Genomic DNA, 23,282 nt, shown 5'->3' with positions numbered 1-23,282 from the left:
TTCCATTCTTCCATCTCTCTTGGGACACAGTGGTTTCCTTGTTTAGGATGAACTTTTATTGATCTCCATCTGATTATGATAGTTTTCTTGATGTTTTTCTTTTCAGTAAACTGAAGGGTTTGTCTGCAAAAATCTCGTCATGCGCTCCAAGATTTTGCACAGTTTATGCTGTTTCCAAAGGTAGACTGTTTTCTTCACGGCCATCAGACATAGAGATTGATGGAAGCTTAATAGATGACAGCAGTGAAACCAGTTGTTCAACCAATAGCTCATTGAACTCTGCATCCACCTCTCAGATAGGTATTCTAGTTAGTACATTTAAGATGCCAGGGCTTACTAAAGAATGAGTATATTATGAGCGTACAATATTACTGGGAGAATGATGTGCCTTAGCATTATTATTAGTTCATTCTCATATACAAATTCATTGATATTTTCTTTTTCTAATATCTTGTTGAAAATCCTGATGGTCATGCTAAAATTTTTGTCACACAATTTTTCCCATATTGCAGCATTGTTAGTACATTGTGGATTTTTATGAGCCTTCTCATACTTCAGTCAATGTATTTCACGTGTTATACAATTCTGAGACTAAAATAATAGATCATTTGCATCTTATGACCCTACTTAATGAAGAGTTTGGCAGCACTTGCTGCTTCAACATGGATTCTAATGGAGTCTATCCTTAGAATAGTTTTTAAGGATCTGTGATTTCTAATATGCAGACTATGGCTCAGTCAGATCATATGCTCCGACACATTCCTCTTCCCTAGCGGCACAGAGATATCAAGCTCTTTCAACCATTAATCTGACCCGTCAGAGCGCAAAATCTGGTTCAATTGAAAATAACCACTCTAGAAGCCATTCTCTAGACCTTGGCATAGAGCAAACTGCTATATATTCTTCTTCCAAAAACTCAGATATTGACAATGCTTTGAGCCGGGCCTCTAGCTGCAAAAGCAATCTGTCAGATGGTGAATCTTGGAATTATTATCAAAATCCCACCATGGATGCACCACTGGCAACGGTGTCGCCTGATAAGCAGGTACCTTTTTTCTTTCTTTTAACAAATGGTACTTGTATACTGCTGCCGTTTTACTTCAAGCAACAGTGGCTCTCTGAGATAATTCATATTTTTAATGGCAGCATTGTAATTATAAAGTACACTATACTGGAGCATGCAAATTCTGGGAAAATATATGTGTCTGTGTGTGTACGCGCACGCGTGCATGCATTGTTAAACTATTGTTTTAACAACTGCCATTTGTGTGAAGCTTGAATTTGGAAATAATCATGCCTCCCTTTTTTGTCATTTATATGAGCAGGAAAATTTTTACCTTGAGCTGGAAAAGTTGAGAATTGAACTAAGGAATGCCCAAGGAATGCACGTGGTGGCTCAAAGTCAGAATATTTATGCATCACAAATGGTATTATCCAATTGCTTGCATCTTTCTGTAATTGGGGAATGCTAATCAGAAATTACACGTCCTTTAGGTCGTCTCCTCTCATAATCTTGCACAACTGGCATCGTAATTTGTCTTAAAAAATGAGGACTTTTTTGTCCAACTACAAATGTAGAAAACTAGTCAAATCTATGACATGGATAAAGTGAGAGATGTGATATTATATGAAAATTGACTAGTGGAGTAAGTAATCATTGTGTGGTCACAAACTAATAGTGCAAAGTCAAAGAATATATCATGCTTTTATTTGTGACCAACTTGACGTATCAATTTTTGGCCATTTTACTGTTCTCACCTTAAATACTTTGCTGACTTTAGGTGAGAGAAGTTTGAAACCACTTACAGAGAAAAAGATATTGTCATGATTAAGAGAAAACTGTTGAGGCAGGATTAACATATTTGTTATGCATATGACAGTTCATGCATTAATCTTAAATGTCTCAACGCTCACTAAAAATCACCTACCTTACTTGATACACCCGATGCTTGCGTTCATGCGTAGCTTAGCAAAATTAAGTCTATAGCAATTGGAGTAGAAACAAATATTCCCATAATTGGCATGGAATGCATTTTCTAGAGTTAAATTGTCAGTTTGAGTAAATATTGAAAATTTTAAGCAGCTGAACAATCTCAGTAAGAAGAGAACAGGGGAATCTATGAAATTGAAGGGAATTATTGCTAAGGAGAACATGGCCAAAAAATTAATAATAAAGGAGAGAGAGAAATGTGAGGCAGCAGAAAGAGAAGCTGCTTATTTGAAAAGAAGTGCTGAAGAGGAAGCCATTGAAAGAATAGAAGCAGAGAAAAAAGCTGTCGAAGCTGCCAAAAGGAATGAAAATCTAGAGGATGCTCTCAGTGGTTCCACGCCTCATTATAAGAAGATTGCATGGGATGAAATAGTTTCAGCCACCTCATCATTTTCTGAAGAGCTTAGAATTGGAAAGGGAGCTTGTGGAACAGTGTACAGGTGCCATCTGTATCATACTTCTGTGGCGGTAAAAATTCTCCACTCTAATGAGGACCACATTATCAAGCAACTCCAGCAAGAGGTATGGAATCTTTATGGACACATAGGATATGCAAACCTAGTCTATGCTACCATTTATATGAAAAACTATTCATTGGCCTTTAACTGACACCTTTTGTTTTTCTGTTTTGGTTAGGTCAGAGGTTTTTTATTCGCCAAAATAGTATTCTTAAGATGAACTTTCATTGATTACCCTTTTTCCTTTTTTGTTCTTCTTATCTACAAGATGCAAATTACTCCACCATCCCAGCTAATAATTATGAGACTAATAAGCCACATGATGTTCTTTATTCTTCTGTTTGCTTCAGCTAGAAATACTGAGCAGAATTCGTCATCCAAATTTACTTCTCCTTCTTGGGGCATGCCCTGATCATGGATGCCTTGTGTATGAATACATGGAGAATGGTAGCTTAGAGGACAATTTACTCGGAAATAGATGTAATATCTCGATTCCATGGTTCAAGAGGTACAAAATTGCATGGGAAATAGCCTCTGTTCTTGCCTTTCTTCATAGCTCGAAGCCCAAACCTATCATCCATCGTGATCTGAAACCTGCGAACATCTTGCTAGATGAAAATCTTGTGAGCAAGATTGGCGATATTGGCCTTTCTACATTACTCCATTCAGATACTTTGTCTACAACATTCAAGGACACAGACCCTGTTGGGACGCTCTCCTACATAGATCCTGAGTACCAAAGGACAGGGTCAATATCTCCCAAATCTGATGTTTATGCTTTTGGAATGGTGATCCTCCAATTGTTAACTGCAAAACCAGCTAGAGCACTGGCTCATTTAGTAGAAACAGCAATTGACAAGGGAAACTTAGCAGAAGTGTTGGATCCCAAAGCAGGGAGTTGGCCACTTCAGGAGACTTTGGACTTAGCTCGATTAGGCCTAAGCTGCGCAGAACTTCGGCGTAGAGACAGGCCTGATTTGAAAGATCATGTACTCCCCATGCTGGAGAGATTAAAAGAAGTCGCTGATAAGGCTCAGCATTCTGCCACAATTATTACTGTTAAATCGAGACCTCCTAATCACTTTATCTGCCCAATACTTCAGGTACTGAAATATTTCACTTTGCTCATATGGGTCAGCTGTTTCTTTGCTAAGATAGCATATTCTTCATAAAAGATGTTTTATATCCTGAAAACGACTTTAACAAGATGAAGACTAATTTTTATTCAACCCAAGTCTGGTCCTTCCTTTTCCTTTGCTTTTTCTATATCATATTGAAATGGCATGCCATATTGTGATTGGTGCAGGACGTGATGGATAATCCTTGTGTTGCTGCTGATGGTTATACTTATGATTACAAAGCAATTGTAACATGGCTGCAAAGAAATGACAAATCACCAATGACAAATATGCCATTGCCTCATAAGAATCTGATTCCGAATTACACGCTTCTATCTGCTATTATGGAGTGGAAATCCAAAGAAAACTGATACAAACGAACTTAATTGTCAGTTTCAATGTTGTTATGTTGGATAGTAGTGTCTATATATGTGAATAGATTATTTGTTACAGAACATGTTTAGATTAATAGTTCAATGGCATTTTCAATGTTTTTCAGTTATTTTGCTTTCTAAATATCACTTTCTATCATTCTTCTTAATCAGGACTGCAGTTTTTGAAATGTATGAAAAATGATGTTGATTTTTCCATTATTTGTATCTTTTGGTGGGGAAAAAAAATTGGTGTTTAGGCTAATTGGTAGTGTCTTAAGTACTGATTTTAATGCATGAAATAGGCATTCAAATTTGGTTCTTAATTTTAGAGGAGAATTCTATGAAATGGAAGTAGAAGGAAACACATGATAACCAATCTATTTCTTTTTTTTTTTTTTTCATTTTTTGGGGTATCATTGACTCTAATTTTACACTCTTTCCCCTTCCATTAGCGAAAACTAAAACCATGTTAAGAAGTTTATCTTGTCTAATAATCTAAAGCTATTTTCTTTTGAGTTGCCACTGGTTAGTGAGTGGCAAAGTTGGAAGATGATTTTTGACAAACATATCCCTATCAAGAAAACATGAAACTTTAACCTGCCACAACATGAAGAGAAATTAACATCAAAACTACTATTTGTTGACATTTGAATCGGAAAAATATGTGCCAAAATTTGTGGTTGACATATAAATCATTGTAGTTACAATTGATTACACTTATAGAGAAGTGAGTAATTTGTGCGAATTGATTGGCTTATCAAGTTAATTATAACAATTTGAATACCATAGTCTATAATATTCCACTTCCACCTTCTAGGTGTTAAGATTTAGAGTAAAATACTCTAGTGTTTCTTGTATTTTGTTCTAATTACACAGACCTCTTATTTATTTTGAAAATATGCTCTTAAGTTCAAACTGTTAACTCCGTTAAAAATATTATAAAAATATGCTTCTTTTAATTAAAATTGGTGTTGAACTATTTTTTATTTATTGATTTATCCTTCATAATACTATATCCTTAAATTTTGCCTAAAACTATTTTGAAAAATTTTAAAAATTTTTATTTACCTTAATTTTATTTTTATTTTTATAAATAGTTATTTGCTTAATGTTTTTATCATATTGGGACAGAAAATTAAGTAATTTAGTTAATATAACCATAAAAAATTGAATAAAAATTTGATTAGTTCTTTAAATAAATATATAATTAATCAAATAACTTATAAATGTTTGCAACAAAATTTTGGTTTAAAATTTTAAATTTTAAATTTAAATAATTTATATAACGTCCCAAACTCACATAATTTAGATTATATGATGAACAAATAAGTGTTTAAAATATTTTCTAGTCATTTTTAAAAAAACTAAATAAATAAATTTCAGTATGTCATGAAGAATTAAATTATATGATTCTATAATATAATCAAAACTTATAAATTTTATAACACATGAAGAACTTTGAAACTACATGTATTATAATTATTTTTTTGTTTTATCAAAAATTATTTTTTGACGTATATAAATATTTAAATAATGTTTATGTTAAAAAGAGACATTTTGGTCAAAATAAAAGTTTGAAAGTCAAACTTAATTAACAGTTAGAAGATTTGTGTGACATACATTTTAATTTTAAGAACATTTTATATATATTTTCAAAAAAGAGAAAAAATTTCTGTAATTTAGGTGAAACAAAGAGGTAGTAAATGTATTATACTCTAAGATTTATCATTAACTGATCTTTCAAAAAAAATTGTAAACTATTTTTTTAAAGAATTTTCATTGAATCTGACTATTAAAGTCATAATACTTCTTTAAAGAAGGAAAAAAAATTATTTTCAATCAATCTTTGCCTCAAAAATTTCAGCTTTTCCATGTCTTTTCCTATTTAGCATCAGAATATAATTAAGATCTATCAAAACGAATACATGTAACGTAAGCATGTTACCGGAGCCAAAGTTCATTCTAAAAAATATATAGAAACGTCAAATTTAAAATATAAAACAAAGCTTTACCAAAAAAAATAAAATAAAACAAAGCTTTAAAAATTCTATTCATTCATCTAAATAAGTTCCTCTAAAGTATATGTATCGGTATCTCTTTTCACTTTAAGAAATTCGGAGGTTTTCAGGTAAATAAATGATTCAGCAGAATAGTTAAAAGCAAGAGCATAGAAACAGAGAAGAAGAAATTTAAGTACTCCTCCGGTCCTTAACGTAAGACCCATTTAACTAATTTGATTAGACTACAGAAGTTAGGTAAGTTAGTTAATTATAAGAAATGTGACACGTTTTTCCTAAAATACCATAATCATCTTTTTTTAATATCCCATCTTCCTCTTCTATTTGATTATGGTTGAGGGAGTATCTATAGGAGTAATTTAGAGAAAATTAATAAATATGAGAAATGGGTCTTATATTTAGAATCAAAACCAACTCAAAAATTAGGTCCTATATTAAGGACTGGAGGAGTATGTATTATGATGCTTTCATTCCTTCTCACTTGGACAAAGAGGCTTAATTATATTGAGCTTGGCTGATAAAAAAAATCATGATATATAACTGGCATTTTATGATGATCAGCAAAACAATTAAAAAGGACAATATATATCAAGAAATTATACATAATTACAAAACAGTAAAATTTTCTATAAATGATATGAATGACCAAATAGAGAACGTGGCACATTTATTTGAGCAAATGAAGTTCTGGTTTTTCCCCCAGAGTTTTATTTCTACACTTGTGTTTGACAAACATAATTTTGCAAACAGAAAGAAACAGTTGCGCATCAAAAGATAGAACTTAGAAGGTGGCCAGACAATACAATAATTTTGTCACTTTCCCTTCACAAACTGATCATTGATACAAATGCGAAAAATTATTCAAATTGTGGACACTCTCCAAATGTTCAAGCCTAAGAACAATTCCATGATGGGATCATCAACAGCTTCTTTCCTTTTTCAGCTCTGCTTACTCAAGTCTCTTTGTAAAGTGCGCAGCGATCATCTATCAGTATAAATAAGTATGTAATACCTAACAGTATTTGTAAAATATTTGACACTGTGAGTGACAGAGTGATCTCATTTGTTATTGCCCCTAACAAGAAAGAATATCAGAATAAATTTTAAGAAATCAAATATATAAATCTTACTGTTAAATAAGTCCTTAGTGTTATAATGGGAATCTTGTTGTCAGGCAGTCATGCAAAGAGAAACTTTGAAGCAATGATAAGAAGAGAGTGAATATAAAATAATCTAGGTACGATTCGCAATGTCTACTTTTCCTGCTGATTGCATTAAACAGAAAGGAATATGTGTATAGGAATAGATACGCAGCAAAAGATACCTGAGGATTGGCTGCTAAATATGAATGTAATTAAGGGATGTGAGTAATCTCTTCCCAGTCTTCCCCTTCTGGTTTCTGGCATCCTTGTTTAAGCGTTGGACAAGATCGCAGTATTCGAAGGTAAGAAAGGGAACTGGGGAGGCTCCCCTTGGGTAAGCTTTGGAGTCTCGAACAATACATTATAATCAAATATTTGAGGGAGGGCGATTGACAAAGAGCCTTGTAGTCCAACATTCTGAGATTGGAACAGTTTCTGATGTCAAGAGAAGAAAGAGAACTTGGGAGTAGTCCTGGTTCAGGTAGAGACTCCACCACATCATCACCTTCGATGGTCAAGTCGTGCAAACCATTGCATTCAACATGCAAATAGTTTCGGGCATCTGTTGAAACGAACATGCGTCAGTTTTGATGGCAGACCCCCCTCTGTCAGTTTTGAATGAAGCAAAAATTTAGCCCAGGGGCAGAATACCCCTCTTGCGGAAAGGATACGAATTTTGGACACTTCAGAATGCTCAAAGCTGTAAGATTCCCATGGTTACGCCCCTCTGAAATAGAAATCATTTCAAGATTATTACAACCATGTAGAGACAAATTCTGAAGTGCGGGGAATTGATCCAATGCGAAGGTCCCAAGAGACCCACAACTTCTAACTATCCGTATTTGACGAAGTGAGTCGTGATGTTGCTTCAATGGGAACTCCAAATCCGGACAGTCACAAATCGCAACCTCTTCAATACAGGAGTTACTAATGGTTTGCTCAATCTTTTCAAGCAAACTCACATTCGTGCATGGTCCACAAAAGCGAAGTTCTTTTAGAGTGGATAGGATATATTCCAACCGCACATTTCCACATTTTTCAAGAGTCAACCGTTGAATTGTTGGGGCTCGTGGAACCAAAGCTACAAGTTGTGGGCAGTCTTCAATAACAAGATCATCTAAAGAAAGAAGTTGTTCGGGCAAATTCTCTTTCAGCTTTGGACAATCTATTATACGAAGCTCTTTAAGGCATGGGAAGGCCCTCGAAGCAGTCGGACAATCCCAATCCTCCAATTCACCATTCCGATGAGCGTCAAGGTTTCAAGAGATCTAAATGGAACGATAGAAGAATCACTTCCAAGAAATTCAGCACCAATAGCCACAATGCCATCCAACTTTTTTAATGAATAGTGACCTGAGAGACGCCAAAATGCCAAACGATGGCAACTCGAAACAATACTTGCAACTTTTTAATCGGAGCTCCGCTATGTTGGATAATGTGTTATCACCAAACCAATCTGGAAACCTTGTGCCACCATAGTACTCGACTGATAGTTTCTTCAAGTTTTGGTGAGGTTGGAGCTTCTCTAGCACATCCTTTTTATTTTGAGAATCATCATTGGTGTCTTCATTCCATCTGAAGCGTAACTCCTCAAGGTACTTCTTTTCTTTCAAGTTGGCTTGTAAGGCATCCATTCCATGAACTACATTCTGCAACTCATAAATTAAAAGTGCTCCTTGAAGATTGAGTTCGCCTAATTGTTTGATGTTGAGCTCATTACACTTGCCCACTTTAAATGATACCAACCGAACTAGAAGATTTTTCATTGTTCCCATATTTGATGGAATCTTTTTCAAGAAAGTGAATCGTAAATCTAGAAGACGCAAATTTTTTAATTTATGAAAATCAGCAGGCAACTCAACCAAGAGCATGCACTCAAGCAACTTCAAGGTTTGTAGGTTATACAGAAGACATACTGACTTAGGAAGTCTCTTAATTTTGCAATAAGATAGATCAAGATACTGCAGATGTATGAGATTTCCTATAGAATTAGGTATCTCCCTAATTGTGTCATTGGAAGTCAAAGATAAAACTCGCAAACATTTGCACTTACACAACTGATCAAATATTAGGTCCCTCGAAGTCCACTTGAAACCCCACTTATTCAAAAGAGGCAAGAATGTTTGTAATTTTTTTATTTTTTGCAAATTCTCAGACCATTTATATTCTCTGTATTCATGACACAAAAAAGATAAGTGACGGGTTTTTTCTAAATTATATGCCACCTCTTTAACCTCTTGCTTGAAACAAAACTCACCAGATACAAAATTTGCCAAATCATTGAGAATGTCATGCATGACAAAATATGCTTCATTTCCAGAAGACTTCTGAAAAAAGGATCTTGACACAAGCTCTTGGAAGTATTCGTTGCCTACTTCTTCAATTGACTTATTTGATTGAGAGGCTTGTAAGAAATTATGAGCCATCCACAATAGAATTAACTCCTTCTTGCCAAATTCATAATCCTTCGGGAATAATGAACAATAAGCAAAGCATCGCTTTAGATGAGAAGGAAGATAATGATAGCTCAATATCAAAGCAGGAAGAATATTATTATAAGAAATGTTCCATATCTCACTTCTCAAAATGTTGTTCCATTCTTCCCAAGATGATTTCCTGTACAAGAGACTCCCAATTGTTTTCAAGGCCAAAGGCAAACCTTTGCACTTTTTAACAATCTTTCTTCCAATTTCTTCATGATTAAAATTCGTTGGTGGACAATAGTTGCGAAATGCATACTTTGTAAATAAGAGCCAACCATCTTCATCTGACAAGTGATTTGGGTGATATATTTCATCAGAGGGGACGGCTAAGGCAACTTTCTCATTGCGTGAAGTAACAAGAATTCTGCTTCCCACAACCCCACCTATGAAAGGTGCTAAAAAAGCTTCCCATAATACGTAATCATCACACCAAACATCATCAAGAACAATAAGAAATTTTTTTTTAGACGACCAATCCTTCAATTTATTTTGAAGTGCATCTAAATCTTCTGCCTCATCGTTAGATGCCATGATTTTCTTGAAAATTATTTTTGTCAACCTCAAAACATCAAAGTCATCAGAAACACATATCCAAAGTCTGAGGTCAAATTCACTCTTAATCCTTTTATCATTATAAACAAGCTGAGCAAGGGTGGTCTTGCCTAGCCCACCCATACCGACTATAGAGATCACAGAAAAGTGACAGTCATTTTGCAACTGCCTAACGATGATATCTTTGTCCTTATCCCTTCCACATATTCCAACTTCATCCACCAAAGAAGTTGTCGGCAGCTTTGTGACAGACCCAACAGCACCATCTTTACCTTCGTTTAATCCCAAACCAATCCTTCTGCTCTCAAGAAATTCAAGGCTTTCAAGGACTTGTTTCATCCTTGATTCAATTTCCTGGTCAAATGAAGTAGCAGAAGCATTGAAGAATTTGCGTACCTTGCTAGTAACACTGGTTTGAGGTTCAGCTTCGGCTTCCAACTTGCGTTTGTAGAGTTCATAGCTAATCTCATCCAAGACATCCTCAGCATCGTACACAGCGTCTTTGAGCTCCAAAAGCCAGGCCCTCACATTTGGATCACTAAACTGCTTATACTCAGCATCATCAATTACACTGTTCACAGATATTAGCATGATCTTCAATTTCTTCACCAGTGTCTCATTCAATCCTCTCTTTTGGAAGTAGCGAAGTGTTTCTCCGGTAGCCAACCGGTCAAAAGCCACCTGAAGGAAGGCAGACATAAAGGCAATGCCAACATCTGCACCAGACATGGTAGGAAGAAGAAAATGATCAAGAAGAGTAAGGGATCGATGAGAGCAAACAGAGAAGCGAGTCTAATGCCAATACAAGGGAAAGTGGCCAAATAACACACAGCAATGTTTTGAGATGCAGACAACTGAAAGTGGCTGTCATCCGTTGAATTAAGGGTGAATGAGTTATTGGAAGTCAGCAATGCCTTAGTGTAACGCGGTTTGTGGGGTCAGTGCCATGTGTTTGATGCCGATTTGCCAAAATGTGATAATCCAAATTATAGCAAAATAAAATCAACACGGGAAAGAAATAAGGAGAGAAAAGGGCAAGAAAATTCAAGATTTCTTCTATCATAGAAGTTGAAGGCATCAAGAAGGCCGGGAAAAATGCCGCTTTTAAGAGAAAATATTAATATTTAATAGTAGACTAATAGAAAACAAAGTTATGGTCGACTAAATATGCTTGAACACACTTTTAGTAATATAAATTTTCCCTTTTTACCCAAAAAAAAAAGACGAAGATAATAAATTTTTATGAAGAAAAAAACTTCTTCACCAGAGTCTCATTCAATCCAATCTTTTGAAAGTAGTGAAGAGTTTCACCAGAAGCCAACCGGTCGAAAGCCATTTGAAGGAAGAAAGACAAAACAGCACCACCAACAAATTCCGCAGCCATGGCATAAATTACAAGGAAAAGGAGGAAGAAGAAGAAAAGTAGGGATTGATAGTAACAAACAGAGAAGTGCGCCAAAACCAGTGAGAAGATTCATTCAACATTATATTCCACATCATGAAGAGAAGAAGCCACCGCGAAGTTGCAGGGAAAAAAAAATATATATATATATATATATATATTATAAACGTAGTGTAAATTGGGTGTAAATTGCCCAAAAATTTTAAAATCGTAGCAATACTGTTTCCTATTATTAAAAATATTGACTATCAGGTGGCAATACCAGAGAAACTGCGAAATTTGCGACGGCGGAACTGAAGATCTGGATCACATCCTCAGACTTCGCAATGTGGCCTACTCCTGTTGGCTTAGGCTGACCGTTTGCAACCCTCCCCCACTTGTACTTATCTTTTGAGTAGTGAATTTCCTTTCCAACTATCAAAATTATTATTTTAACAGTCCATCATGGAGTCACAGGATATTATTGTTATGATTTTAAACTTCAGAATATATTTGTACTGAAAAAAATTTCTAGGTGCCCAGTAAAAAACTTCCTAAGTAAATTTCCACTATAACCCATTTAATAATTCTGTTTTGTTGAATTATTTTAGTTTATATATTACTTTTACGAGAACTATATCTTCAGTCCTTTAATTTGTATAATGTTTTGTTTTGGTCCTTTAATTTTACAAAGTATTTTTTATGGTCTTTTAAATGATTCAAGAAAAAATAAAAACAAATATAAAAATTATCATAAGTTTTATTATATAGAAGTCATGAATAATATACACATGTATACACACGTATCTTCTCCTTGGCTTTTTTTTTTTTTTTTGCTAAAGCATAGGTATTTTTCTATTAGAGTAATCCCATTCAAGGCACTGTCGAACACTAAATGTGGACACCTCTCTCAGCAAGGATTTGAACATTGGTTCACGACGTTGTGGGAGACTAGCTCCTTCCGCTAGACTTAACTCTCGTCGATTCTCCTCGGCTTATTTGTCTTAACATGCTTGAACACTTTTTTAGTGGTATGAATTGGATTTCCCTTTTTACAGGCGAAAAAAAAAACAAAACAAGAAAATAATGGGAAAAAAAAACAAAGGTGAGAGTTAGGACGTATACAGTGTTATTAAAAATAAGGCACATGATAATTTAAAAAAAGGTTGAAATTGCCTCTATATCATATTATTTTAATAATAAGTAATTAAAAAAGGGAAAAAGACAAAAAATGTTACTTAAACTTCATAATCCCCAAATGGAATGTTAAATTTGAAAAATCCCACCAAATTGGGATTATTATGTGAAAAGAAAAGACCAAATTGCCCTTCATTTTAAATATTATTTTTAAAATATCACATCCTTCTGGCGGCTGGTCACCGGAGCTCTCGGCGGCGGGCAGTCACGGAGCTCGCGGACTAGCCGACAATTGGTCACCGAAGCTCCGTCAATCAGAAAATTTTTTAAAAAATTTTTTACAACTTCAATATAACGGTTAACAACTTTTGTAATACTATTAACAACTTCAGTATAGCAATTAACAACAGGTTTTCTGAGAAATTTAACAAACTCCGGCGACCGGAAACAATTTTTTTGAAAATTTTTACAATTTCATATAACCATTAACAACTTTTGTAATACTATTAACAACTTCAGTATAGCAATTAACAACAGGTTTTCTGGGAAATTCAACAACTCCGGCGACCGGCGGAAACAATTTTTTTGAAAATTTTTACAATTTCAATATACCATTAACAACTTTTGTAATACTATTAACAACTTCAGTATAGAAATTAACAACATATTTCTAGGAAATTCAACAAACTCGGCGACCGGAAACAATTTTTTTGAAAATTTTTACAACTTCAATATAACCGTTAACAACTTTTGTAACACTATTAACAATTTCAATATAGCAATTAACAACAGGTTTTCTAGGAAATTCAACAAACTCCGGTGATCGAAAACAATTTTTTTGAAAATTTTTTATAACTTTAATATAACAGTTAACAACTTTTGTAACGCTATTAACAACTTTAGTATATAGTTAACAAGAGATTTTTTTAAAATTCAACAATTGGTCGCCGGAACTCCGATGGAGGAAAACAATTTTTTTTGAAAATTTTTACAACTTCATTATAACGGTTAACAACTTTTGTAACCCATATTAACAATTTCAGTATAGCGGTTAACAATAGGTTTTTGAGTTTGTTAAAGGCATTATTGAAGTTATAAAATGCCAACTTTTGAATTTTCAAAAAACTTATTGTTAACTGTTATATCGAAGTTGTTAATCGTTATATTGGAGTTGTAAAAATTTTCCAAAAAACGTAATTGTTAACGTTATACTAAAGTTGAAAATTTTTACAACTTCAGTATAACGGTTAACAACTTTATAATGCTATTAACAACTTCAATATAACAATTAATAACAGGTTTTCTAGGAAATTCAACAAGCTCCGCACCGAAAATAATTTTTTTTGAAAATTTTTACAACTTCAGTATAACGGTTAACAACTTTTGTAACTCTATTAACAACTTCAGTATAGCAGTTAACAATTTTTTCAAAAGAATTCAAAAAGTGGCATTTTTATAACTTCAGTAATGCCTTTAAGAAACTCAAAAACCTGCTGTTAACCGCTATACTAAAGTTGTTAATAAGGTTACAAAAGTTGTTAACCGTTATACTGAAGTTGTAAAAATTTTCAAAAAAAATTGTTTTCCTCCGCAGGAGCTCCGACGACAATTGTTGAGTTTTTCAAAAAATCTGTTGTTAACTGATATAATAAAGTTGTTAATAGCGTTACAAAAGTTGTTAACGGTTATATTGAAGTTGTAAAAATTTTCAAAAAATTGTTTTCGATCACCGGAGTTTGTTGAATTTCCCAAAAAACCTGTTGTTAATTGCTATATTGAAGTTGTTAATAGAATTACAAAAGTTGTTAACCGTTATACTGAAATTGTAAAAATTTTCAAAAAAAATTGTTTTCCTCCATCGGAGCTCCGACAACCAATTGTTGAATTTTCTAAAAAATCTGTTGTTAACTGATATACTAAAGTTATTATTAGCATTACAAAAGTTGTTAACGGTTATATTGAAGTTGTAAAAATTTTAAAAAAATTGTTTCCGGCCACCGGAGTTTGTTGAATTTCCCAAAAAACCTGTTGTTAATTGCTATACTGAAGTTATTAATAGTGTTACAAAAGTTGTTAACGGTTAGATTGAAGTTGTAAAAATTTTCAAAAAAATTGTTTCCGGTCGCCGGAGTTTGTTGAATTTTCCAAAAAACCTGTTGTTAATTGTTATATTAAAGTTGTTAATAGCATTATAAAAGTTGTTAACGGTTATATTGAAGTTGTAAATTTTCAAAAAAATTGTTTCCAGTTGCCGGAGTTTGTTGAATTTCTCAGAAAGCCTGTTGTTAATTGCTATACTGAAGTTGTTAATAGCATAGCAAAAGTTGTTAACCGTTATATTGAAGTTGTAAAAATTTTCAAAAAAAAAAAATTCCGACCGACGGAGCTCTGGTGACCAATTGTCAGCTGGTTGCCAGAGCTCCAGTGACTGCCGCTGCCGGAGCTCCGGTGACCGGTCGGCCAGTAGGGGCTGTGATTTTTAAAAATACTATTTAAAATGAAAGGCAATTTGGTCTTTTCTTTTCACGTAATAATCCCAATTTGGCCTCTTTGAGACCAAATTGAGATTTTTTAAATTTAACATATCATTTGGAGATTATAAAGTTCTTTGTCCTTTTTCTTTTCTCTTTGAATCTCTAGGAAGCACTAATTTTCTTTATCCATTTTATTTTCTGTTTACCGAACAACCCATCGTAATTATTGTGTTTCGAAATTTCAAATGAACTTTATTGACCTTGCAAATTACTTTTAGACACTGACACACCTAAATTTAAAGAATTTATAATAAAAAACTTAAAATTGCAATTATCTTCAACCATTAGTTCTGCTCGGTAGTTTTGAAAATGTTGTCTTTTCTTGGTTTTTTTTTTTTGGTATAAGTCAGAGTATAAAGACTACTGTTTATTATTTTAACCAAGGGCTTGTTAGTGTCTATTTTCATAGCTTTATCTTGTTGTATATACGGCTTAATAAAAAAAAAAAAGTTAGTCTAAATAATGGATTTTTTTTTTGGAGGCAACTAATTTCTAAACTTATGCACAGATAAACTTAAAAAACCTAATATTAAATTAATCAACACAATACTATTATATTATTGATATCATCAATAATATTAATTAAAATAATAAAGTTGTTTTAAGAGTAAGCTGCGGATTAATTATATTTGGGACCAACACATGCTTTAGACACTAGAACACGACTAACAAATTTTTGAATTTTAATTTTATATTACAGTAATAACAACAAATTTACCAATTTAGATTGGCATAAATAATGGGGGATTTCATCATTTAAGCAAATGGTTAAATTTCGAATCCACACATTACGTATATCTTTTACTCTCAAGATTTTGAAAGGTTCAGTCTCTAGTATTGACAAAATTATATTTCTAACTAATGCTATAATAATAATAATGTTGATTAATGGACATGTGATATGGCCACTTTATTTATTTAAGACTTAATTCTTTATTTATATAAGGTATTAATTTTTGAAAAAAATTTCAAAAAAATTCTAAATTTTAAAATTCCAAATCAAGAATAACTAAAAAAATGTGTTATCATTTTCTTTTTAATTTTTGTTAATTGTTATTGAAATATAATAAACAAAACTGATTTAAAATTTTAAAACTCAAAAGTATTTTTTTTTTTGGAGATTTTCCTTAATTTTTTTCCCCTCCGGTTTTGAAGTTTTAAATATCACAACTTAAAATAAAATAAAGAGCTATAGAGAGAAATTTTCTTCTAAGGACATTAAAATACATGCAATGGAAAATTTTTGCCTAGGAAATATAATAAAAAGGGCATTATTGGATGCTCAATTTGCTTTCCTCATGTGTCCCTCTGTCCCACATATCGACGGCGCTTATCTCACATGTCCCCGGCGCTTATGAAGAAATTATGGTTTGATGGGACCCTCTTCCAATACCACCCAAAATTTTTAAAAAATAATACTCTTCAGTTCTAAATATAAAATTTATTTTGTAATATAAAATTATATTATAGAATAAATATTATATTTAAGATAAGAGAGAATATCAATTAGACTCGTTTGCTCGATATCAAGAATTAAAATAACATGAAAATAATAAATAATTCATAAATTAAAAAGGTCTTATCTTTTCTTAATTTGAAAGCTGATGAAAGAAAATTATTAAGAGTTTGATAATTAATTTGAAATATTAAGAAAATAATTAAGCTAATTATTCTTAAAAAGCATGTGTTTATTTTTTTAAAACAACTTTTTTAATTATTTGCATTGAAAAGTATTTTCTTGACAAAAAATCATATCAATATATACATGCAATTAATAAGAAAAGTTTACCAAAGAACTATAAATTTAGAGGATAAAGTGCATTAAAATCTTAAATTTAAAAGGTAAAAAAATCATCTACTAACTTTTATAATTTAGAGCCAGAAGGAGTAATAATTTTTTACTTGAATAATAATACCAGTAAAATAAATATTATATAATTTCTGTTGTATAAAAAATATATTATATGTGTTGTTTGTCAACAAATTATTATCTATGTTATATACTAATGAGATAAGTAATTTTTTCAGTCGTGAAGTTCATCATAAACTTGCTCTAATAAACTCTCCAAATCCAATGGCCTAACATTTCAATTCAGTGTGTGTGTTCTCAATTTTTATACAATTAATTCATCTAAAATAAAGCATATATAAAAAAGAATCGGTGGTTAAGTTGGTTGGTAGTGTTTTAAATACTGATTTTTCTTGTGTATTGACAATTACCCTTAATTCATGTAGGGAGGGATCCATCAGCAAGTGCAAATGTGTTTGATTCTGCTGTTGGACATTCAAGTTTGGCTCTTCATTTTAGAAGATGATTTCTGACAAACAAATAATCTCTGCAAAATTAGTGTGAAGTTGCTCAATGTGCAATCAAGTAAATATTTCTCATCTTGTAATTTCCATCCAGCCAAGAAAGCATGAAACTTCAACCTGCCACAACATAGAGAGAAATTTTTTTTTTTTTAAAAGGTCAGCTATAATAATAAAACGAGGGTCGTTAATACATGTAGTCATAGCCTAAACAGAAAAGGGGGAAAAAGAAAAATAACGAGAAAGTTGTAGATTGGGAGAAAGTATCAACTAAGGTTACATTTAGTAACTAAAATTTTGTGAAAACATGGAGAGAAATCAACACCAAAATTAATATTTGTTCACATTTGAATCAGAAAAATGTGTACTAAAATGTGTGGCTTTAGATCATAATACAAAATCAATACAGTATGTCTATCGAGGAGTAAATACTCTGTGCGAATTGATTTTAATACTCTGATCTATAATATTCCACCTTCTAGGTGTTAAGATTTATTATTAACTGATATTTTCGAAAAAGAAAACATGTAAACCATTTTTTAAGAATTTTCATTGAATCCGATGATATAAGGTCATACTACTTTAAAGAACAAAAATTGTTTTTTTCAATCAATCTCTGCTTCAAAAATTTCAGTATGTGTGCTTACCCCCTGAAGAGAACTTCACGGCAAGCCACAGAACAAAAACGCATCTTCAGTGATTCCATTGACAATGCTTTAGATTAGGAACTGAAGTGACAGAATAATCTTATTTGTTATTGCCCCAAACAAGAAAGAATACCAGAATAAATTTTTAGAATTCAAATATATAGATGCTAATGTGAAAGGAGTTCTTAGGAATAGATACACAGAAAGGAATATGTGTATAGGAACAGATACACAGCAAAAGATACCTGAGGGTTGGCTAATAAATATCAGCACAAGGGATGTGAGCAATCTTTTCCCAATCCTCCCCTTCTGGTTTCTGGCATCTTTGTTTAAGCACCTGACAGGGTCCCTGAATTTGAAGGGAAGAAAGGGAACTAGGGAGGCCCTCCTTGGGCAAGCATTGGAGTCTTGGACAATTCACAATAGTCAAATGTTTGAGGGAGGGCGATTGACAAAGAGCCTTGTAGTCCAATATTCTGAGATTGGAACAGTTGCTGATCCAAAGAGAAGTAAGAGAAGTTGGGAGTAGTCCTGGTTCAGGTAGAGACTCCACCACATCGTCACCTGAGATGAGCAATTCTTGTACAAAATCATAATTGTGCAAACCCCATTGCATTCGACATGTAAATAGTTTGGGGCATCTATTGATACGAAGACGCGTCAGTTTTGATGGCAGACCCCCCTCTGGCAACGATTCCATTTGTGCACAATCTCTTATACATAGTTGACTAAGAGATGGAGCAAATATGTTGATATGCTCAGGTAGGGATTTCAAATTCTCCATATCTCCAAAGTAGCAATATTTTAGCCTTGGGGCAGAATACCCCTCTTTTGGAAAGGATACAAATTTTGGACACTTCGTAATGTTCAAAGTTGTAAGACTCCCATGGTTGCGCCCCTCTGCGATAGAGATCATTTCAAGACTATTACACCCATGGAGATACAAATGCTGAAGTGCGGGGAATTGACCCAATGCGAAGGTCCCAAGAGACCCACAACTTCTATATAACCGCATCTCACGAAGTGATTCATGATGTTGCTTCAATGGGAACTCCCAATCTGGACAGTCATAAATCGAAACCAGTTCAATACAGGAGTTATTAATGGTGTGCTCAATCTTTTCAAGCAAACTCACGTTCACGCATGGTCCACGAAAGCGGAGTGCTTTTAGAGTGGATGGGATATATTCCAACCTCACGTTTCCACAGTTCTCAAGAGTCAACCGCTGAATTGTTGGGGCTCGTGGAACCAAAGCTACAAGTTGTGGGCAATCCTCAATAACAAGATCATCTAAAGAAAGAAGTTGTTCGGGCAAATTCTCTTTCAGCTTTGGACAATTTCTTATACAAAGCTCTTCAAGGCATGGGAAGGCCCTTGAAGCAGTGGTACAATCCCATTCCTCCCAATTCACCATTCCCTCAAGCTCTAAGGCTTCAAGAGATCTAAATGGAATAATAGAAGAATCACTTCCAAGAAATCCAGCCCCAACAGCCACAATGCTATCCAACTTTTCAATGAATAGTGACTTGAGAGACGGCCAAAGGCCTAACGATGGCAACACAAAACAATACTCGCAACTTTCTAATCGGAGCTCCACCATGTTGGACAATGTGTTATCAGCAAACCAATCTGGAAACCTTGTGCCACCATAGCACCCGACTGATAGTTTCTTCAAGTTTTGGTGAGGTTGGAGCTTCTCTAGCACATCCCTTTCATTTTGAGCATCATCATTAGTGTCTTCATTCCATTCAAAGTGTACCTCCTCAAGGTACCTTTTTTCTTTCAAGTTGGCTTGTAAGGCATCCATTCCATGAACTACATTCTGTAACTCATAAATTGAAAGCTCTCCATGAAGATTGAGTTCGCCTAATTGTCTTATGTTGAGCTCATTACATTTGCCTACTTTAAATGATGTCAGATGAACTTGAAGATTTTTCATCTGTTCCATATTTGGTGGAATTTTTTTTCAAGCGAGTCGTAAATCCAGAAGATGCAAATTTTTTAGTTTATGAAAATTAGCAGGCAACTCAACCAAGAGTTTGCAGTTGACCAATTTCAATATTTGTAAGTTATATAGAAGACATATTGACTCAGGAAGTCTCTTAATTTCACATTCAAATAGATCAAGACACCGTAGATGTATGAGATTTTGTATAGAATCAGGTATCTCCTTAATTTTGCCATTGGAAGTAAGAGATAAAACTCGCAAGCATTTGCATTTACACAATTGATCAAATATTAGATCGCTCGAAGTCCACTGGGAATCCCAAATATTAGTAAGAGGCAAGAATTATTTTTGTCAGCCTCAAAACATCAAAATCATCAGAAACACATACCCAAAGTCTATGGTCAAAATCACTCTTAATCCTTTTATCATTATAAACAAGCTGAGCAAGGGTGGTCTTACCCAACCCACCCATACCTACTATGGAAATCACAGAAAATTGAAGGTTGTTTTTTAACTGTTGAAAGATAATTTCTTTTTCCTCATTCCTGCCATATATTCCAACTTCATCTACTAAAGAAGTTGTCTCTGTCTGCCACTTTTTGTCAAATCCAACAGCACCACCTTTACCTTGTTTTAATCCCAAACCAATCTTTCTGCTCTCAAGAAATTCAAGGTTTTCAAGGACTTGTTTCATCCTTGATTCAACTTCTTGGTCAAATGAAGTAGCAGAAGCATTGAAGAATTTGCGTACCTTGCTAGTAACACTAGTTTGAGGTTCAGCTTCAGCTTCCACTTTGTGTTTGTAGAGTTCATAGTTTATCTCATCCAAGACATCCTCAGCATCATACACAGCATCTTTGAGCTCCAAAAGCCAGGCCCTCACATTTGGATCACTAAACTGTTTATACTCAGCATCATCAACGACACTGTTAATGGATATCAGCATGATCTTCACCTTCTTCAACAGAGTCTCAATCAATCCTCTCTTTTGAAAGTAGCGAAGAGTTTCACTAGAAGCCAACCGGTCAAAAGCCACTTGAAGGAAGGAAGACAAAACAGCACCACCAAGAAGTTCTGCAGCCATGGTATGAATTAGAAGGAAAAGGGATGAGGAAGAAGAAGAAAAGTAAGGGATTGATGGTAGCAAACAGAGAAGTGCGCCTAATGCCAAAGCAAGGGAAAGCTAAGAACTCTTTAGCCAAATAATTTGACACAGCAATATTTGGAGATGAATGTACGTCACGGTAAAGTGGGCGACATCTTTTGAGTTAAAGGTGAATTATTGACTTATTTGAGTGCAGCTCACGCTGCCCGACAAAATTCCTAATGAGAAGACGATTCATTCAGGAGTATTCTACGTCATGAAGAGAAGAAGCCACCACGAAGTTGCCGGGGAAAAAAAAACATATATATATATGTGTAAAACTTTTAACTATGGTATTAAAATCCAATGTAGGCAAGGCAATCAAGACGGTTGAATTTTTTTTCCCTCTTAGCCTGAAATAATGATGTTTTTAGTTTTTAAAAAATAGCAATTTGTAAGATTTATAGTTTAATAATGGAAATTGGCCCTCAGAAATTTCTACTCAAGAGCCGTATTTGGAAAAAAATTTTGGTGTAAATTGTGGTAATATTGTCTCCTGTTGTTAAAAATATTAACGATCAATGTCATTATTTTAATGGATCAATGTCATTATTTTAATGGTTACGATTAGTTTTTTAATGATATAAAACATTATTGTTACAATTTTAAACTTTCATGTCACATTTGCATCCAAAAAAACTTCTTGGTATGCAGTACTCCTTAGTAAAAAATTTCCTGAGCAAATTTGCATTTTAACTCTTTTAATAATTATATTTTGTTGAATTACTTTTAGTTTATATATAAATTTTTCTAGAGCTATATCTTTAGTCCTTTAATTTTAGAGTTAAGATACATTTAGTACCCCAAAATATTTTTTCAGATGCATCCACCACTCTAAAATATCTTGTGATACTTCTAACACTTTAAGGTATTTTTTAGGAACGCCCAACACCTTGAAGTATTTTTTTTGCCTTAGTGTTGAATGCACCAAAAAATATTTTTGGGTATTGGATACATCTAAACAAAATATTTCAGGGTGATAGATGCACTAAAAAAATACTTTTAGGGTGCTAGATGCACTACAAAATACTTCGAGGTGCTAAATGCACCTTAACCCTTAATTTTACCCAATGTTTTGCTTTGGTCCTTTAATTTTACAAAATATTTTTTATAGTCTTTTAAATGATTCAAGAACAAATAAAAACAAATATAAAAATTATAATAAGTTGTATTATATAGAAGTCATGAATAATGTACACATTTATACACACGTACCTTCTCGTCGGCTTATTTGTCTTCTTAACACTCTTTTAGTAGTATGAATTGGAATTTTCCTTTTTAGGAGCAAAAAAAAAAAAAAAGAAAGAAGATAATGAAAAAAATTTTGAAAAAAAAAAAACAAAGGTGAGAGTTAGGACATATATAGTGTTATTAAAAATAAAATATATGATAATTTTAAAGACAGTTGAAATTGTCTCTATATTCATATTATTTTAATTAAGTAAAAGATAATTAATTAATAATGAAAAGAAGAATTAATTTTCTTTGTCCTTTTCTTTTCTCTTTGAATCTCTAGGAAGCACTAATTTTCCTTATCCATTTTCTTTTCTTTTTACTGAACAACCCATGATAATTATTGTGTTTCGAAATTTCAAATGAACTTTATTGACATTACAAATTACATTTGGACACTGAGACACCTGAATTTAAAGAATTTATAGTTAAAAAAATGAAAATTACAATTATCTTCAACCATTGAAATTTAGTTCTGCTTGGTAGTTTTGGAACTGTTGTATTTTCTCTTCTTTTTTTTTTTGCCGGTATAAGTCAAACTATAGAGACTACTACTTATTATTTCAATCAACAGTTTGTTAGTGTGTATTTTCTTAGCTTTTTCTTGTTGTACGGTTTAACCCAAGAAAAAATTAGTCTAAATAATTAAATTTTGGTGTGGAATAACTAATTTCTAAACTCATACACAGATATAGTTAAGAAACTAATATCAAATTAATGAACACAATACTTTTGTATTATTGATATGATCGATAATATTAATTAAAATAATAATTTGTCTCAAAAAAGTATTTTCCATTTTTGCATCTCTAT

At 33.1% G+C, this 23,282-nt stretch overlaps 3 protein-coding genes and 1 long non-coding RNA gene across 4 annotated transcripts; 1 reads left to right on the top strand and 3 right to left on the bottom strand.

Moving 5' to 3' along the window:
• Positions 1–82: 82 nt before the first annotated feature.
• LOC114757750 (U-box domain-containing protein 35) lies at positions 83–4,081 on the top strand (the record flags this gene model as incomplete). Its single annotated transcript, XM_028946817.1, has 6 exons — positions 83–300; positions 726–1,045; positions 1,326–1,427; positions 2,084–2,512; positions 2,799–3,551; positions 3,755–4,081. Coding segments are annotated over 6 exons (2,005 nt in total), but the record flags the coding sequence as incomplete, so codon positions are not given.
• A 2,547-nt stretch (positions 4,082–6,628) lies between these two features.
• On the bottom strand, positions 6,629–7,615 carry LOC114757751 (uncharacterized). The gene is made up of 3 exons (XR_003741609.1): positions 7,283–7,615; positions 7,089–7,151; positions 6,629–6,970 (listed from the first exon to the last, which is right to left on the bottom strand). It is a non-coding gene; the product is annotated as an uncharacterized LOC114757751 (long non-coding RNA).
• Positions 7,616–8,404: 789 nt separating this feature from the next.
• On the bottom strand, positions 8,405–10,992 carry LOC114757749 (putative disease resistance RPP13-like protein 1). Its single transcript, XM_028946816.1, has one exon. The coding sequence runs from the start codon at positions 10,862–10,864 to the stop codon at positions 8,405–8,407; it is 2,460 nt and encodes an 819-aa protein (XP_028802649.1). The 5' UTR covers positions 10,865–10,992.
• A 7,408-nt stretch (positions 10,993–18,400) lies between these two features.
• On the bottom strand, positions 18,401–20,092 carry LOC114757748 (putative disease resistance protein RGA4). The gene has a single exon (XM_028946815.1). It carries the CDS (start codon positions 20,090–20,092, stop codon positions 18,401–18,403), a length of 1,692 nt encoding a protein of 563 aa, XP_028802648.1.
• Positions 20,093–23,282: the final 3,190 nt, after the last annotated feature.

Source organism: Neltuma alba, unplaced genomic scaffold, assembly GCF_004799145.2.
Source record: "Neltuma alba isolate B1F8T4 unplaced genomic scaffold, ASM479914v2 tig00010624_pilon, whole genome shotgun sequence".
NCBI classification, from domain to species: Eukaryota; Viridiplantae; Streptophyta; class Magnoliopsida; order Fabales; family Fabaceae; genus Neltuma; species Neltuma alba.
The sequence above is the reverse complement of the archived record's forward strand: the minus strand, read 5'-3'. Positions and strand labels throughout refer to the sequence as shown.

Bases quoted from the DNA above. Each gene is read 5' to 3' on its own strand.
- LOC114757749 (XM_028946816.1), bottom strand. From the start codon at position 10,864: ATGTCTGGTGCAGATGTTGGCATTGCCTTTATGTCTGCCTTCCTTCAG.
- LOC114757748 (XM_028946815.1), bottom strand. From the start codon at position 20,092: ATGGAACAGATGAAAAATCTTCAAGTTCATCTGACATCATTTAAAGTA.